The 17,068-nt window shown below is 44.6% G+C and overlaps 1 protein-coding gene and 1 long non-coding RNA gene across 14 annotated transcripts in view; one reads left to right on the forward strand and one right to left on the reverse strand.

Moving 5' to 3' along the window:
* The window catches only part of TARBP1 (TAR (HIV-1) RNA binding protein 1), a 77,247-nt gene extending 61,697 nt beyond the window's left edge, over positions 1 to 15,550 (forward strand). For 8 of the 13 annotated variants that reach the window (XM_005670967.4, XM_013983218.3, XM_084996841.1 and 5 more), the window contains 8 exons: positions 1,373 to 1,459; positions 4,945 to 5,141; positions 7,070 to 7,151; positions 9,893 to 10,064; positions 13,799 to 13,990; positions 14,176 to 14,300; positions 14,670 to 14,806; positions 15,152 to 15,550. In XM_005670967.4, the coding sequence (XP_005671024.2) occupies positions 1,373 to 1,459; positions 4,945 to 5,141; positions 7,070 to 7,151; positions 9,893 to 10,064; positions 13,799 to 13,990; positions 14,176 to 14,300; positions 14,670 to 14,806; positions 15,152 to 15,320 (1,161 nt within the window). In that variant the 3' untranslated portion in view covers positions 15,321 to 15,550. Of the gene's footprint in view, positions 1 to 1,372; positions 1,460 to 4,944; positions 5,142 to 7,069; positions 7,152 to 7,373; positions 7,472 to 8,226; positions 8,319 to 9,892; positions 10,065 to 13,798; positions 13,991 to 14,175; positions 14,301 to 14,669; positions 14,807 to 15,151 lie in introns of all 13 variants that reach the window. The other 5 variants (XR_014827839.1, XR_014827841.1, XR_014827843.1 and 2 more) reach the window with 2 other exon arrangements.
* On the reverse strand, positions 9,535 to 14,038 carry LOC146396802 (uncharacterized). Its single transcript, XR_014827924.1, has 2 exons — positions 11,356 to 14,038; positions 9,535 to 11,088 (listed from the first exon to the last, which is right to left on the reverse strand). It is a non-coding gene; the product is annotated as an uncharacterized LOC146396802 (long non-coding RNA).
* Positions 15,551 to 17,068: the final 1,518 nt, after the last annotated feature.

Consider the following 17,068-nt stretch of genomic DNA (forward strand, 5'->3'; position numbering starts at 1 on the left):
TCTCCTCACCCACCGTTCACTGCAGTAGACCCGCCTCCTGGCTCTTCCTTCTCAGAGGGCCCTGCTGCACGATCCCTAGGGCCTCCTCCTGCCTCCCCAGGCCCATCCTGGGGCTGCCACTCCCTTGTTCTCATTCAGTGACACACTTTCCGGTTCCTGCCACCCCTCTGTTCCCTCTGTTCTGTGTTCTTTGCAGGCTTTTCCTTCCCTCCCCAGCTGTTAAGTGTCAGTGCTTCTCAAGGTTGGACCTTCTTTCCTGAATTTCTCCTTGGTTTATAGTCAGTTTTGTCTAATTCATGGATTCACTTAACTGACGCAAAAGATTCACTGATGGATATTTCTATTCCAGACACCTTCCCTGAAGTGCTAAATCGGGGGGTGAGCTGGCCTGGCCAAGGGTCACTGGCACAGGCTGCGCCCACTCATTGGCTTATGTTCTGTGAGTGTGTGCACTGAAGTGACAGAGCCGAGTGCTGCAGCAAAGACTGCATGGACCTCACAGCCGCATTTTTATTTACCATTTGGTCCTTTACAGAAAACTTTGCCGACTCCTGCTATAGACATTCTTCATGAATGTTTATAAACCACCTAAAACTTGAATGTCTAACACCAAGAGCCTGATTTTTTTCCCCAGACCTCATCTTTTTTCTACTGTTGTAAACAGCACCACAGTTGCATAAATCAGAAAACTCAGTGCATCTCATGCTGCATGTCTGATTCAGGACCAGATCCTGCTGACCTCCCCTCCTGAATGTTTCTGGGTTATCAGTCTCCTGTCTCTATCTTCTGTCTTGGTCCAGGCTGCATCATCCTCTGCGCTCCTCCCCATCACTGGACCACCTGTGTCCTCTCTTCCCTCCCTTTCATCTGCTCCCCACACCCAAACCAGAGCAGGTTCTCCAACATGAAAATTTGATCAAGTTTTCCACTTGCTTACAATGCTGCTCTCAGAGTTCCTGCTGTGGTGCAGTGGGTTAAGAATCTGACTAGATCGGCTTGTGTTGCTGTGGAGGCGTCGGTTTGATCCCCAATGCGGCGCAGTGGGTTAAAGGACCTGGCATCGTTGCTGTGAGTGTGGCATAGGTCAGCAGCTGCAGCTCAGTTTCACTTCCTGGCCCAGGACCTTGCCTACGCCATTGCTGTGGCCATTAAAAAAAAAAAAAGCTGCCGCATGCTTATTGAGGGTGTTTGGTTCTAGGACATTCCCTTCCTTTTCTTTGCTTCTGGTCCCCTGTCCCCACCTAGACATGGCTGCACTGGGGAAGAGACAGCCTCATGTCTTGGGCCCCGTGGCGTCCTCCTGTGTGGCGCCTTGAGGTATGCAGGCTCACAGGAGCCTTGACTGTTTCGTTTATCTGGTTTTTTGTTTCAGGGCGAAGAAAACCTTAAAACAAGCATTTGTACCTTTTTATCAGTTTTGTCACATTTGGACATCATTACTGAAAACATTCCAGAAAAGGTGAGTTTAAATCATTTATAAGAAGAGTTCAAACTAGACTCTCAAAATAGAATTTGTGTATTTGTCCTAATGTTTTCGTAGGGGATCCCTGGTGCGTTCTCCCCTTCCCTTCCACTCCCCTCTGATGGCACACGCGCTTAGACACGAACGCACAGGAGAGTTTACTCACGTGCACACACCCTGAGGCACCTGAGCACATGGTCGGTTTCTAGACAACGTAACGGGCAGTTTTTAGTGATAGGGTTCTTAATTTAATTTTTTTATTTTTATTTAATTATTTATTTTTTTGTCTTTTTGCCATTTCTTGGGCTGCTCCCGTAGCATATGGAGCTTCCCAGGCTAGGGGTCAAATCAGAGCTGTAGCCACCGGCCTATGCCAGAGCCACAGCAACACGGGATCTGAGCCGCGTCTGCAACCTACACCACAGCTCACGGCAATGCCGGATCCTTAACCCACTGAGCAAGGCCAGGGATCGAACCCACAACCTCATGGCTCCTAGTTGGATTCGTTAACCACTGAGCCACGACGGGAACTCCAGGGTTCTTAGTTTTAGACAAGTGCTTACATAAGATTATTTAAGTAGGCCTTCCATTATTGCACTTGACTGTTCCTTGGCAGACAGAGTTATTTATTAGATGTTTGTATGAAGAAATTTATGGTCAGTGTATTAAAAGCCATTGTGGAATTGAAGGTTTATATGAAATGACTGTCAGTCATTATTTGGAGCATGTAGGCCAGTTCTTTGTCTTTCTCAGGTTCAGAGTACCCTCCCTAGGGGTTTTCCACGCAGAGCCGTAGAGATATTAGCTAATTCTGGTTAATCTCTGTGGCAGCTGCCAAGAATTTAGGAAAACCTGCTGGTAAGATTCAAAGTAAGATGCTGCATTCATGAATCTACAGAGAAGGCACTGATATGTTGTCAGCTCTAGGAGAAAATTAATACATGGACCGGTGATCAACTTCAATCAACTCCAGAGTTCGGGCCCTGACGGAAAATCCCCTGTATGGCTCTGCAGCCACCCCCATAGTACAAGGTTCCTCATCTGTATCCACAATTCAACCAAGTGCCGATGGTGCAGCTCCGTAGTACATACCTAGTGAAAAATACCTTGTATGAGTGAACCTGCGCAGTTCAAACTCAAGTCTACCGAATGAAATAAGTCTTGTTTAGTGTTGAAGTGAAGTAAAAATATTGGACCGGGGCGGGGGGCGGAGGAGGGCGGTTTCCTAGGATTTTTCAAAGAGTTGCTGTCTTTTAAACACAGTAACAACCAGATTTCATTGTTAACTTGTTTCATTTATCCTAAGATAGACCTTTCTACCCACCATACTTTAACCCCAAAACCATGATGCTATCTTAAAATTGATGGTGTGTTACGGTATCTGTCCGCCAGATGGCAGTGTGCTGGTTAGAGTTACGTGAAAGCTCTTGTTAACACTTGCTAAGGGTAGGAGAGCGCTGGCCTCCAATGGCAGGTGTGCTCGTTCTATTTTCAGTAAGTGCAGGAAGGAGATTGACTTCCATTCTGTTGAGAGAAGCCAGGCAGACCAGGGACTGCACTGTTACAGGTGGTTGACAGCTCAGAGAGCGCAGACCAGCTCTGGAAGTGAATCCACGTTAGAAGCATGGGGAGCAACTGCAAGGGGAGGCTGGGCCTGGCAGCCCAGGGAGAGGCACTCAGTCTTTATTTCTGCAGTTTTCCTGTTTTTGTAAAGTGGACATAAAGCTACCTACCTCCGAAGAGTAGTATGAGGTTTAAATAACAAGGAAGTTCCATGAGCTCAATGAATCTTAGTTTCTGTGCTATCTGAATCATCTCTAATCCTTCTTTATACCTGGCAGGCCTGCTTTATTCCTGGTGGAGTTCGGGATCAAGGCTTCATTTCATTGATTCATTCATTCAGAATGTTTTTAGTGCTTATAGTTACTAGCCCTGAACTAGACTATGGAGATACTGGGGTAAGGGTCTAGAGAGCCTGCAGACCAATGTGTGCTGTGTGCTGTGTGTGCCATGTTGTGTGAAGTGTGCAGTGCTGTGTGTGTGCCATGCTGTGTGGTGTGTGTGTGCGCCAAGGACAGGATGCCTGGGGAACATCTGGCGTAGACCTCCATGTCTCGGGTCCTGCAGGCAGGGAACCGTGCACAGGTCAGGTGGGGAGGCTGGCACAGCCGAGGGCGGGAAGATGGTGGTTTGCTTGGAGGTAGAGACATAGGATGAGGCTAGAGAGCAAGCAGGGTCCAGCCCACAGAAGGCCTTTGTGAGGGGGTCAGTGAGGTGAGCATGGTGCTGAGAGAGCAGCTGAGAGCTCTCGCCTCCCCAGCTCAGCAGTGCTATGCACCACGCCTTGAGTACTCAGGGCAGGAGGAGTCTGGAACCTCCCCAGGGGCCCCAGGGAAATGCTGCAGGATTTAGATCAGATCTGTGTGCTGTGAGTGCAGGTGTGGGATTAGTCATGTGGGGTCAGAACTGGAAACAGACAAGCAGTCAGGGAGCGGCTGCTGTGACCTCACAGTGCCTCTGTGTGACCTGTGCTGGGTGGTGGTATAGGGGTAGCAGTAGATGGATAGGACAGGTGTTGGCAGTGAGAAACACCAGACTTTGGTGATGGATTTGATGGCGCAGATGGAAAACGGGGAGATGCGCTGGGTTGCCTTTCACTGAGCCGGGGAAGCAGGAGGAGGACCAGGTGGGCAGGTAATGCCTGTGGCTAGGAGTTGGAGTTGTCCCCTGTGTGACATCCACAGGCACCCATCAGGGGTCCTTCCATAGGGGACTGGAGCTCAGCAAAGAGGTCTGGATAGGAAACACTGCCCTGGAGTTGTCATCATCGTAGGGTCACAGTGCAGACACCTTGGGGGGACCTGGAATGTGCTGTCCACGAGGGCCACCAGTCAGTGTGACCAGGAGGGTGTGGAGGGCTGTGTGTGACAGAGAGACTGATGAGAACAGAAACCTCTCTTTATCACACACCGTGCAACCAGGGCTTCAGGTAAAGTGCACATGTCTGGGATTAGGATGGTGGGCATGAGCCCCTGCTGATAAGCCAAGTCATAGGGGGGTTGTTTTTTTTCGCAGGCGGTGTTACCAGAGGTCCCAGTGACCTGGCTTCATGAATGCTGAGTCACCGGGTACAGCTCAGTGCTTTGCTTGTGTGGCCTGCTGCAGGCACGGCCTGGCGTAGGAGCTGGCAGTACTTTCTGAGCTAGGAGAGAGGTGGTGTAGCTCCTGCGCTGTTTGTTCTTCGCAGGAAAAATGTGCAGCAGCATCATAAATAAAAACTAAAGAGCTGGGAGGACACTTTGTTTCTTGAGGAAATTTCTCGGGCCAGTGTATCTAATCTGTCTTAGAATGACAATGCAAAACCAGTGAAATGAGATTTATGGTGTATCATTTTTATTACCTGTACACCTTGTTCTTGGTTATACAGTCAAGAGTAAAATGGTCCATGTTTACATTTGAAGATTTTTCTGCTTTCTTTTCAGAAACTGATTCTGAAGCAAGCCCTTATTATCGTACTGCACTGGTGTTTTAATCATAACTTCAGCATTCGACTGTACGCCATGGTTGCTCTTAAGAAAATCTGGAGCATGTGTAAATCATTGCACATTGAAGAACTTGACGCTCTGACTTCTGTTATTGAGTCCAGTCTTGACCAGGTGGAGAACATGCATGGAGCAGGGTGAGTGGACCTATCCCCTGCACATGGTCCCACAGGGCACAAAGAAAGCATGTGTTCAGCTCCCCTTCCACCCATCTTGGCAGCATACCACGCTCGAGTTTGCAGGCTTCACTGGGTTGTGATTTGATGTACAGTTTATTTATTTTAATTTTTTTGCTTTTTAGGGCTGCACCCATGACATATGGAAGTTCCCAGGCCCAGGGGTCGAATTGGAGCTGTAGCCACCGGCCTACACCACAGCCACAGCAATACAGGATCCCAGCCGCATCTACGACCTATACCACAGCTCACGGTAGCACTGGATCCTTCACCTACTGAGCGAAGCCATGAATCGAACCTGTGTCCTCATGGATGCTAGTTGGGTTTGTTAACTGCTGAGCCATGATGGGAACTCCCTGATGTACAGTTTAGTTATAAGTCTAAGTGTTGTCGGCTCCATCACTGGCCTTTTTTGTTTTATTTTATTTTTTCTTTTTTTATCCTTGATGTTTAATTTATGTACCTTTAGATGTTTCTCTTCAGTGTAGCCAGATGTTATCATCCTCTGCTGTCAGAGAACTGCTGAGAAGCAGCATGGTCTGACTTTAAAGCCATACCTTTAGCCCCTCGGATGTCCCAGTTAAAGCTAGAGGCTTTTCCCTTTTTCTTTTCTAAGAGAACTTCTGTATTCCTCAAACAAAATCCTACTCGGATGCCTAGTATCAGATAAAACACCACTGCTGTGGATGGAGTAGGGAGGGTGCCTGACTCGGAGCAGCACCCTAGGGACTAGGAACTGGGGGGAAAGGGGGCGGCTGGTGAAGAAGGTCCGAGGGCCATGGCAGCGATCGATCTTGCCCGGAAGGCCTCTGGAAATTGCTACCTTCTGGGTTTGTTGGTCATGAGTTTAAACTGAGGGTAATGGTTTATTGTATAATTTTTATTTCTACCTCTTCTGCCTTTTAAAACAATGAATTTTTTGCTTTTTGTTGTTTGCATTTGTTAAAGTTAAAAATTTTTAATTTCATATGACTTTTGTTTGGCCTCTGCAAGTTGATAGTTTGGCTGCATGTTGTGAATCTTCACAAGTATTTTTCATAAGTGACTTATGTGATGATATTCTGTCCTTAAAAAAAAAAAAGGATTTATGGCCGGAGAGACTCAGTGATCCCAGTCATGATTTCTTACCCAATTCCCGTGTAGAATCCTTTTCCCTCAAGCATGTGAGTTGTACACGTGGCAGCTGCCCTACGAGACTTTCCTATCACTGTCCAGTGACAACCATCCCTGTTCCCCGTCACCTTGATGCAGCCCCAGCCTCTGTACACACTGCTGGATTGATCCCCACACTTGGAATTCGGGAGCCTTTATTGCATCACTGTTTATTGTTTGACTGTGAGAGTTACTCAATTTCTTTGTCTTTGAGTATCATTTCTTTTTTTCTTTTTTTCTTTTTTTTTTTTTTTTTGCCTTTGCAAGGGCTGCTTCCCGCGGCATATGGAGGTTCCCAGGCTAGGGGTCGAATCGGAGCTGTAGCTACCAGCCTGCACCAGAGCCACAGCAACGTGGGATCCGAGCCACGAGCCACGTCTGCAACCTACACCACAGCTCACAGCAATGCCGGATCCTTAACCCACTGAGCTAGGCCAGGGATCAAACACACAGGCTCATGGTTCTTAGTCGGATTCGTTCACCACTGAGCCATGACGGGAACTCCCTGTCTTTGAGTATCATTTCCAAATGTCAAATTTAGGGTCAGTTTCTAAAGGATGTCAGTCAGTGTCTAAAGCATGTCGATCTTAGAGACAAGGGTGTGTAAATCTTAGGATAAAGTTCACACGATTTTCCATTCATCCTAAGTTCTGCGGTACCTCTTTCAGAGATCTGATTTTCCCCCTCACCAGAGGAAGTGCCCTAGTCTGTGCCTCATACATATTTTTAATTCTCAGGAACGCCAAGAAGAATTGGCAGCGCATCCAAGAACATTTCTTCTTTGCAACATTTCACCCACTTAAGGATTACTGTCTCGAGGTGAGCGGAGAATACCGTTTGTGAATTCTCCATCACATTTCTAGTCCTAAGGCTTCCTTCCAGCCACAGTTGTTAAAGGTTAATGAGGGTAACTTCCCCCTTGACAACATCCCCTTCACATCCTGAAGGTCTCACTTTCAGTTTGTCACCTCATGCAGATAGCCTGCTTGCCACTCTTTGGCAGTGAAAAGCAGCTAGTCATTTTCACTTTCTGTTTCTCAGGCAGTGTCTGGCTTGTAAACACTGGAAGGGGGAATATTTAACTCTGAACAGAAATCTGTTCTGACATTAAAAGGAAATGAGTGAGAACATTTGTGCAGGTGAGATTTGTTGTAATGAAGCCCATTGTTATGAAAGAAGCAAAAGATAACTCTTGTTAACTGCATATTTAGGTTCTGGATGATTGACTGTGTAGCAAATGATGCCCCACCTCATTGATTGTAACAGAATGTGCTTATGTAATTTTAAGAGCCATAGACTTGTTTATTATAATTAGCATGTGGATTAGTTAATATATAGATTATAAAATTTGGTATAAATTACTTTCTCCCTTTTTCTTTTCTTTTTTCTTTTTTTTTTTTTTTTTAGGGCCACAGCCACGGCATATGGAAGTTCCCAGGCTAAGAGTCGAATCGGAGCTACAGCTGCCAGCCTACACCACAGCTCATGGCAATGCCAGATCCTTCACCCACGGAGCGAGGCCAGGGAATGAACCCATGTCTTCATGGGTACTTGTCGGGTTTGTAACCACTGAGCCATGATGGGAACTCCTACTTTCTCCCTTTTTCAACTGTAACTATAATGTTTTGCCTTTGAATTTAAAACCTAGGACTTTTCCTCTGAAGCGCTTGAGGGTATCAATAGTTTTAGCTACTGTTCATAAGCAGTTTGGGGGGATTTTTTTTTTTTTTCTGGTATGTGGATTACTAATTAGCTGGCCTTTTTAAACAAATACAAATCTATGTATTGTGAGGTATCCATCATAGAACATTACTGTGTACTTTCTGTTGCTTCATTGCAAAAGTTATTTAGGATTTTTCAAATATTTTAACATGCTCTGTTCTGTGTCCTTTAGCGCCCAGAATGCTTTGTTTGACATCTTTCTGAAGGACTCTTAATAACTCTCTAGTGCTAAGTCAGCCTTTTCTATTCAGTTCTCCAGCAGGAGTAAGTCCCTTGCCTCCGCTTTTCCTTCATCCTGACTTTGACTGCCTCACTCTCATATATTTTATATATTTCATTCTCCATTAATTATATGAACCATAACTGTATGTGTAAATAAAATAACGGCTTACAAGAACTCTTTTAAAACATGTAGAGGTAAACTTAGTACCTACTTCATAAACAGTTGCATTCATTATGCCAGTTTAAATTTGCATGAATATTGCTCACAAAAAGAAAACTGTATTTATTCTAAACACTTCTATGAAGCCTTGCACATTGTTATAAATTTATTATTTCATTTTTATTAACTAATTAATTTGTTTATTTATTTATTTTACTTTTTAGGGCCCCACCCATGGCATATGGAGGTTCCCAAGCTAGGGGGCCAATCAGAGCTACAACTGTCAGCCTACACCACAGCCACAGCAATGAGGATCCGAGCTGTGTCTTCGACCTACACCACAGCTCACAGCAATGCCGGATCCTTAACCCACTGAGCAAGGCCAGGGATAAAACCTGCAACCTCATGGTTCCTAGTCAGATTCATTTCCACTGTGCCATGATGGGCACTCCTGTAATTTCATTTGTAAATTGCCAGTTGTGTTTCTGCTTCTTATGTGCCTTTTCACCTTTGAGGATGATCTGGATTTCAGTCTTCTTGTAGTAGGTACAAGAGGGAAGAAGGATTGTTATATAATGAAATAACTGCTATTTACGGTGGAGTCACACTGTGCAGTTTACTGATCACTTTTATATGCTGTTTTATCCTGATTTTATCCTCTAAAATTTTACTTATGAGGAAGTTGAAGCTGAGAAAGGCTAATGGCTTGTCTAACATCACCCAGCTAAGATACAGTCCAGGCAAAATTTAGATTCTTAACTTGTATAATGGCGGCGAGAGTGAAGATGTGGCATCTCAAGAGCTTGAACTTGGAGTTCCCGTCATGGCTCATTGGTTAACGAATCTGACTAGGAACCATGAGGTTGGGGGTTCGATCCCTGACCTTGCTCAGTGGGTTAAGGATCCAGCGTTGCCGTGAGCTGTGGTGTAGGTTGCAGATGCAGCTCGGATCCCATGTTGCTATGGCTCCGGCGTAGGCTGGTGGCTACAGCTCCGATTTGACCCCTAGCCTGGGAACCTCCACATGCCACGGGAGCGGCCCAAGAAATGGCAAAAAAACAAAAAAACAAACAAAAAAAAGAGCTTGAACTTGACTACTTGTTGGAGGTGTTTGGTTATCAATAAATAGCATTTATCCAGAAGTTGTCTAACATTAGTGCTGATTAAAAATATTTTTTGCTCTTATCAAGAGCGCAATGTGTATTGTACACGATTAGAACTATTGGAGGAGAGGGTCTGTCTTCTCTCAAGGATTTTGTTTTAATTAATCCCCTAAATTCTTAGAGAAGATAAGAAATATAGATGAACATTGCATTAAGATACAAATGAAAGTATGTAATGTGGTCAGGTGTGATAGGGAGGATATATCATATTAAGTTGTACTTTAAACATATTATCACGCATCTCTTTGTTATTTTTAAGGGAAAACATTTAGATTTTACAATTCTCCTTGCAGACCATATTTTACGTCCTTCCGCGCCTCTCCGGCCTTGTCGAAGATGAATGGATCGCCATTGATAAATTTACCAGGTTCACTGACATTCCTTTAGATACAGGATTTCAGTGGTACCTTTCTCCAACTCAGCTCTGTGAACTGACACCAAGTGACTGGTCTCAGCAGGACATAGGTAAAAGGAATTTTTGTTTTATTTTCCCCCTCGTTGCCTTTGTCAGGCTCACTGATTCACGTTCCTTATAACAGGTAGTTAGTTGGTAGTATCATTTTTTTTGTTGATGTGATGAACCCCGCTCCTTGCCTTGGAGAAAAGGCAGGAAGTGTGGTGTCCCTTTGACGAGTGCTTTTTAGTGGACATTAGCTTTGTCGTAAAAGCCAAAGAGAGCCTGATCTGCTTTACTATATGAAACTAAAGGCTTCTCTTTTCTTAGAAATGTTGTTAATTAATAGCCATTGCTCTTCTACAGTATATTTCTGAAAACATAGGGATTTCTTTTTTCTTCTAAGTGCCAAATCAAGAAATCTCTTCCCTTGTCCCATTTAGGAATAGGCAGAGGTTTCCACTCCCATCCCTGCTGGGTCTGCCTTGGCCACCGCGCACCTCTTCTTCCTCCTACGTCTTACCCTTCCTTTCATGCCTCCCTCCCTTCAGCTTTCTCTCCTTCTCTTCACAGTCAAGCTGTCCCCAAGTCCTCACCGTTTTAAAAATCACAGGTAACCTTAAGCGATGTGTAGTAGAGATCTGTATTCTCATCTTTTCTGTCCCTTACATTTTGTCCTGATTCTGGCTTCTCTAACCCATGTCCATCATTGAGACTTTCAGAAAATCAGACACTGTCTCTGTCTTCTTCTTGACAAAATCCAAATAAACGCTCGTCTCTCGCTGTACCTGACCTTTATCTGTGCTCCTGGGGGTGCACGTCTTTTTTTCCTGCTATCCTGATTTTCCTCCCGTCTGACTTTTCAGTTTCTCACTCAACTTAGGAGTTCCCCCACATGTCCCTTATATTTATAGTTCTCTAAAATTTTAGTGTTTTTTAAGAATCCCTCGGACAAATTGTTAAAAGTGCAGATTCTTGGGTCTGACCCTTAGATTTTAACCCAGTATATCTGGAGGAGAGTTCTAGGAAACTGCATTTTTTTTTTTTTAATCAAACACCCTAGATGGTTCAGGAATGCATTTTAAAATGTACCACCTTTAAGTTCCCATCATGGCGCAGTGGTTAACGAATCCGACTAGGAACCATGAGGTTGCGGGTTCGGTCCCTGCCCTTGCTCAGTGGGTTAACGATCCGGCGTTGCTGTGAGCTGTGGTGTAGGTTGCAGACGCGGCTCGGATCTCGCGTTGCTGTGACTCTGGCTTAGGCCGGTGGCTATAGCTCCGATTCGACCCCTAGCCTGGGAACCTCCATATGCCGCCAGAGCAGCCCAAGAAATAGCAAAAAAAAAAAAAAAAGTACCACCTTTAACTTATTTACTCAGTCAACAAAGATTTATTGATTGACTCCTGTGTGCTGGTTTAAGACAAAGGCCTTGCCCTCATGGCGCTTACATTCCTCCAGGGGGACAACCCTAAATAGATAGATAAGACATTAGGTTGTAGAAAGCACAATGGAGAACAGAAAGCAGGGTAAAGAGATAGTGTGACAGAAGATTTAAAAAGACCTTTTTTGGAGTTCCTGTCGTGGCTCAGTGGTTAACATATCTGACTAGGAACCATGAGGTTGCGGGTTCGATCCCTGGCCTTGCTCAGTGGGTTGAGGATCTGGCATTACCGTGAGCTGTGGTGTAGGTTGCAGTCGAGGCTTGGATCTGGCATTGCTGTGGCTGTGGTGTAGGCCAGTGGCTTTGGCTCCGATTAGACCCCTAGTCTGGGAATCTCCATATGTCGTGGGAGAGGCCCTAGAAAAGGCAAAAAGACAAAAAATTAAAAGATTTAAAAAAAAAAAGACCTTTTTGAGGAGTTAGCATTGAGCAGAGGCGTACATGAAGTGAGAGCAAGTCAAGCAGAGTCTGGATGAAGAACTCTCAAAACAGAACAGCAAATGTGGATTTGGGGCCAAAAGATGGTGACCGGGGAGGGCACAGCCTCGCTGGGAGGGGAAGTCAGGGCATCCAGCCTGTGTGCACGTCCGGTCTGAGTTTTGCTCAGAGCTGAGCCGAGGAGTGAGGAGTTGCTAGAAGGGGATAAAGCTACAGAGGTCTTTCTGTTTGGTTTTTGACAGAGAAGGAAATCACAGCTCGGTTTTTATGCTGAGACTCATTGTTTGCTCTCCCTGCACATTTGTATTAACTTCGGCAGTTGGGAACCACCACCCTATGCAGCTGCAATTTGCAAATGGTTGTCTCTGCGCAGTCTCTCTGCTGGGCCTGCAGGACCCACGCGCATCCAGCATCCACGAGCTCTTTACACTCCACCTCCAAATGCCTGTACCTTTCCGCGCAGACCCGCCCTGTCTGTGCTCCTGGTGGTGCAGCTCTGGCTGACACACAGAAGTCATGCTTCTCTCTCATCACAGCCATCCGTTATCAGGTCTTGGCAGATCTGCTTTTCCTCTTCAGCCCCCCTTGCATCAACTTAATTTAGACTTTTCGCCTGTGCTTGGACTAGTACAAAAGCTGCTCAGTGGTTTTCCAGCCCCATCTTATCCTCCACATTGCTTATAAGAGAGATTTTCTAAAACACAAAATGAGTACTATTATCTCCACTTCTTAAAGCGCTGTCATGACTCCTTCCTGTAGAAGAAATTCTTTATTGTTATATACAGAGTTCTCAGGATCTAGTGTGAGTTAACATTCATACATCCGTTGCCTGCTGTGGGCGACCCCAAAGCACCACCGGAGGCCTCGGGCATCTGCGCTCTACGCATGTGCCCTGCGTACCTTTGCCCTCCCTGCCCAGGGGCTTGGCTTGGCAGACTTAGCTAGCTCCCTTCCCTTGAGCCCTCCCGGGCCCACTCCTTGTCACTCCACCCCCCAGGTGTGGGTACCTCCTCTCTGGGAGCTCACCCTCAGCACAGCGTTGGCCTGTCTCTTCATCCCAGTAAGCGTGCCCCTCGTTTGCTCAGCCAGGTTTGCAGTGGGACATGGTGGAGGAGGAGCCTGGAAGGAGCTTCAGTCGTGAGCCAGAGATCTCAGTTTATAGTTGGTGGGGTCATTGAGGTTCTGTGCAGTCATAGAGTTAGTTAGGAGATCGTTGTTCCTGAAGACAGGCCTCATTGTAGAAAAGCCTCCCAAGTGCTTGTTAAATAATTTAAGGTAAAGACTATGTTATTTTCAGGAATATATTATTGCTACAGATTATTCCAATCTAATACACCATGTTTCTCAGAGATACCATTATTTTATGTACTTCTAAGGAAAAATGCTCTCTCTGAGTATTAGTAGCTCAACAGGTTAAGAACCTGACATAGTGCTCCTGAGGATGTGGGTTCAATCCCTGGTCTCGCTCAGTGGGTTAAGGATCCAGCATTGCGGCAAGCTGCGGTGTTGGTTGCAGATGCAGCTTGGATCCCACATTGTTGAAGCTGTTGTGTAGGTTAGCAGCTGCAGCTCCGATTGGACCCCTAGCCTGGGAACTTTCACATGCCGAGGGTGCTGGTGAAAAGAAAAAAAGAAAAGAAAAGAAAAAATGCTCTCAAACTATGATACCGTTATGGATTCTAAGATACTTTCCAATTTGGGGTATGCTAAAATATGAAAAAAATATGCATCTTATATATTTACAAAATATGGTATGTTGGTTAGTAAAGTAGAATTTGAAAATTTTAAGCTATTATTGAAAATGCCAGTTGTATCTGAATCCAAAAGTTCTGTAATGAATCTCATTGTACACTATCATTTTAAGCTATTAAAAATGTTTATGTATGTAAATAAATAGAGTTATATTTTCTTTTTCCTTCCCAGGTCCTCACTCAGGTGAAGCAGATAACCAGTCAGAGTGGGCTGATGTTCAGAAGAAGATTATCCCATGGAAAAATAATGTTCCAGACTTAGACCTGGAGCTGGTGTTTCAGGATCGTGCTGCTAGACTCGGAAAATCAATCAGTAGGCTGGTTGTAGTGGCCTCACTCATTGATAAGCCAACCAATTTAGGAGGTACAATTATAGTTTTCCAGGAGGCTTGCTGAAAATCCTTTGGTGCTGAAAATTTTTAATCAACCCAGTGCCATTTCTGGCTCCCTTTTCCACATTTAACCCTCTCTGGGAGCTTGAGAGGAATGTCAGGGACATAGGGAACTTGGCCCTAGACTACAGCAGTAACCAAGGCCTTTCGTGTTTAGGGCTTTGCCGGACCTGCGAGGTGTTTGGCGCCTCGGCCCTTGTTGTCAGCAGCCTTCAGTGCATCAGAGACAAGCAGTTTCAGCACCTCAGTGTTTCAGCAGAGCAGTGGCTTCCTTTAGTGGAGGTGGGTAGAAAGTCATTTGTTATTAAAATTCTCACATGCTAGAATCTTTTGTAGTATACCATCTTCCCAGATCCTTTTCCAGTAGTCTAGCCTTCAATAGTTTAAAGTTTGTATTTTTAGAAGTCATCAATTTTTCAGTAAAATGTGTCCTGTGGCTGGTAAAATATGTCCTGTTATAAAACTTTTGTTTTATAAATTTATGTGATGTTGGAGGAGTTCTTTTGGGGGAGGGTCTTTTTTATAGTGTGTAATTCTGTCCTTTTCCTTTTAACAAATTTCAGTTTCTTAAAAGTTTTTTTAGAAACTGATTTTTCTTTCAGCAGGGCTATAAATGATTTAATATTCTGCTCTTTTTAAACTAATATTAAGGTCAAACCACCTCAGCTAATCGATTATCTGCAAGAGAAAAAAGCAGAAGGTTACACCATAGTGGGTGTGGAACAAACTGCCAGAAGTGTAGACCTAACCCAGTTCTGCTTTCCTGAGAAGTCCCTCCTCTTGTTGGGGTAAGAACACTGTCTCGAGTCTCTGTCTAGAAAATATTTCATAAGGTTTTCAATTTTACCTGGACTCCTGACACTACACACACACCTGAGTTTTGACTTACAAGGTTTATGGAACACCCCCCCTGGTTTTTGTTTTATTTCTCCCATTTGAGATGGTCAGGCGAACACAGAATTGACCCATAAATGTTTTTGCTACACTCTTTGTTTTCCTGGTACCATAGACGTGTTTCATTTGGTTAAGCTCTCTCTTCCAGTAACATTATCTGGAATGTTACTGGAATATCTGAGAAGAAAATTGATTATTACAAGGAAACTAACTTCCCTTCTCCGGTTTCTCTTCATCAGCAATGAACGTGAAGGAATCCCGGCAAATCTGATTCAGCAGCTGGACGTGTGTGTGGAGATTCCTCAGCAGGGAATCATCCGCTCCCTCAACGTCCACGTGAGCGGAGCTCTGCTGATCTGGGAATACACCAGACAGCAGCTCCTGAGGCCCGGGGACACTGGGTCCTGAAGCGCGTGCCTTCCCTGACATGAGTTAGCGGTGCTATTCAAACACTGTTTTCAATCTATGAAGAAATAGATTCTAAAATCCACTGGGCTAATTTGCATTTCCTCTTTCAATTTAATGCCAAAACTCTGTCATGTGCCTTAAATATTTTACTATATGTTGTCCCCTTTAATAAACATTTTTAGCTAAGTCGTATGGCTTCTTTAATAAAATATTTTAAGCAATTGTGAAAATGAAACAGTGCTTTTTATTTTCGTCTTTTTTTTTTTTTTTTTTTTTTAGGGCTGCACCCGTGGGGTATGAAGGTTCCCAGGCTAGAGGTAGAATTGGAGCTGTAGCTGCCGGCCTACACCACAGCCACAGCCACAGGAGATCCGAGCCTCATCTGGGACCTACACCACAGCTCATGGCAATACCAAATCCCCAACCCACTGAGCAAGGCCAGAGATTGAACCCGTGAGAGCATTTCTTTCCTAGAAACTGGTATTGTCAGAAATGTGGATTATGGTAGGAGTAAGGCAGATTTAAGGCAGCTCTGGTTATTAATACCACCCTCTCGTCAAAGGAACATAGGGGCACGAGTGCGGGAAGCAAAGGGTTCTCATGGGGCTGAGTCATTAGCCTCTTTCTGCTGCTCTGTAACTACTTTTACTCGGGGAAGAAACATGCTTGGCAAGATACCAGCCAGCTTCCCTATAAAGTTCATAATTTATTTTTAAAGCTATGAACTAGGCCATAATCATTCATATGAAGTTTTCAGGAACTTTTCATATTCCACTTTTGCCCAGATGCCATCTAATGGTTAGAAATAGTTTATACGCTGACAGTTGTCAGTCTGGACCCAAAGAAGGTGACTTACTCTTAACATGTCATTACCACTAGTGAGGATGGAACCTACAAGTGTTGCTTTACTGTGTTTGTTCTTCTGAGGTTTTTTGTTTGCTATTCTAGGATTATTATTTACTGGTAACCCTCACCATCCAGCAATGAACTTCAATCACGTGTGGGTCTTTGTTAACAGTATTTAAACTTCAGAGTCCATTACAGCTTTCTTCCATAGCTGTATTAAAATAATTTTTGTTTTGCAGAATAGCTGCAAAGATATTGCAACCTTTCCATATGTCCCTCACCCAGAAACCTCTAATAGGATCTTGCCATAACCATGGACATTTATCGAAACTAGGAAATTAGCATCGATAATGGTGCTGCTCACCGACAGACTACAAGCCTGATCTATGCCCATATTACCCATTTCCCCACAAATGCACTTTTTCTGTCCCAGAAGCCCTGGCTTTGGCATCCAGGACAGGAACACTGCATTGACCCTGCCCATTACCCTTCTCCAGTCTCTGACAGATTCAGTCTGTCATTGTCTTTCACGATCTTGACATTTTTGAAGAGTATCCATCAGGTACTTAGCAAATGTCTCATCATTTGGGCTTATCTGGTGTTTTCTCATAGCAGACTGAGGTCATGGGTTTTCAGGAAGGAAACTGCAGTGATTAAGTGCCCTTCTCATCACATCTCTCTGACCTACTACTTTGACCTTTTGTTTAGGGGTGTATTTGACATGTTCTCCTCTGGAAAGTGACCACTTTTCACTTTCAATGGTCTGTTAGAAAGAAGCCGTCACCCAGCCTCACCCATGCTCAAGGACAGGAAAAGTGAGCTTCCCCTCCTGCAGGAGGAGTTTCAGAGGATTCGGAGGCAACTGTTAAAAGTAACCGCAGTTTTTAATAAATCTTTGGGGA

This window comes from Sus scrofa, chromosome 14 (assembly GCF_054392235.1).
Source record: "Sus scrofa isolate SSC_HxYL_T2T_F1_AM1 chromosome 14, Sscrofa_HxYL_maternal_Yorkshire_Landrace_v2.0, whole genome shotgun sequence".
In the NCBI taxonomy this organism is placed as follows: domain Eukaryota; kingdom Metazoa; phylum Chordata; class Mammalia; order Artiodactyla; family Suidae; genus Sus; species Sus scrofa.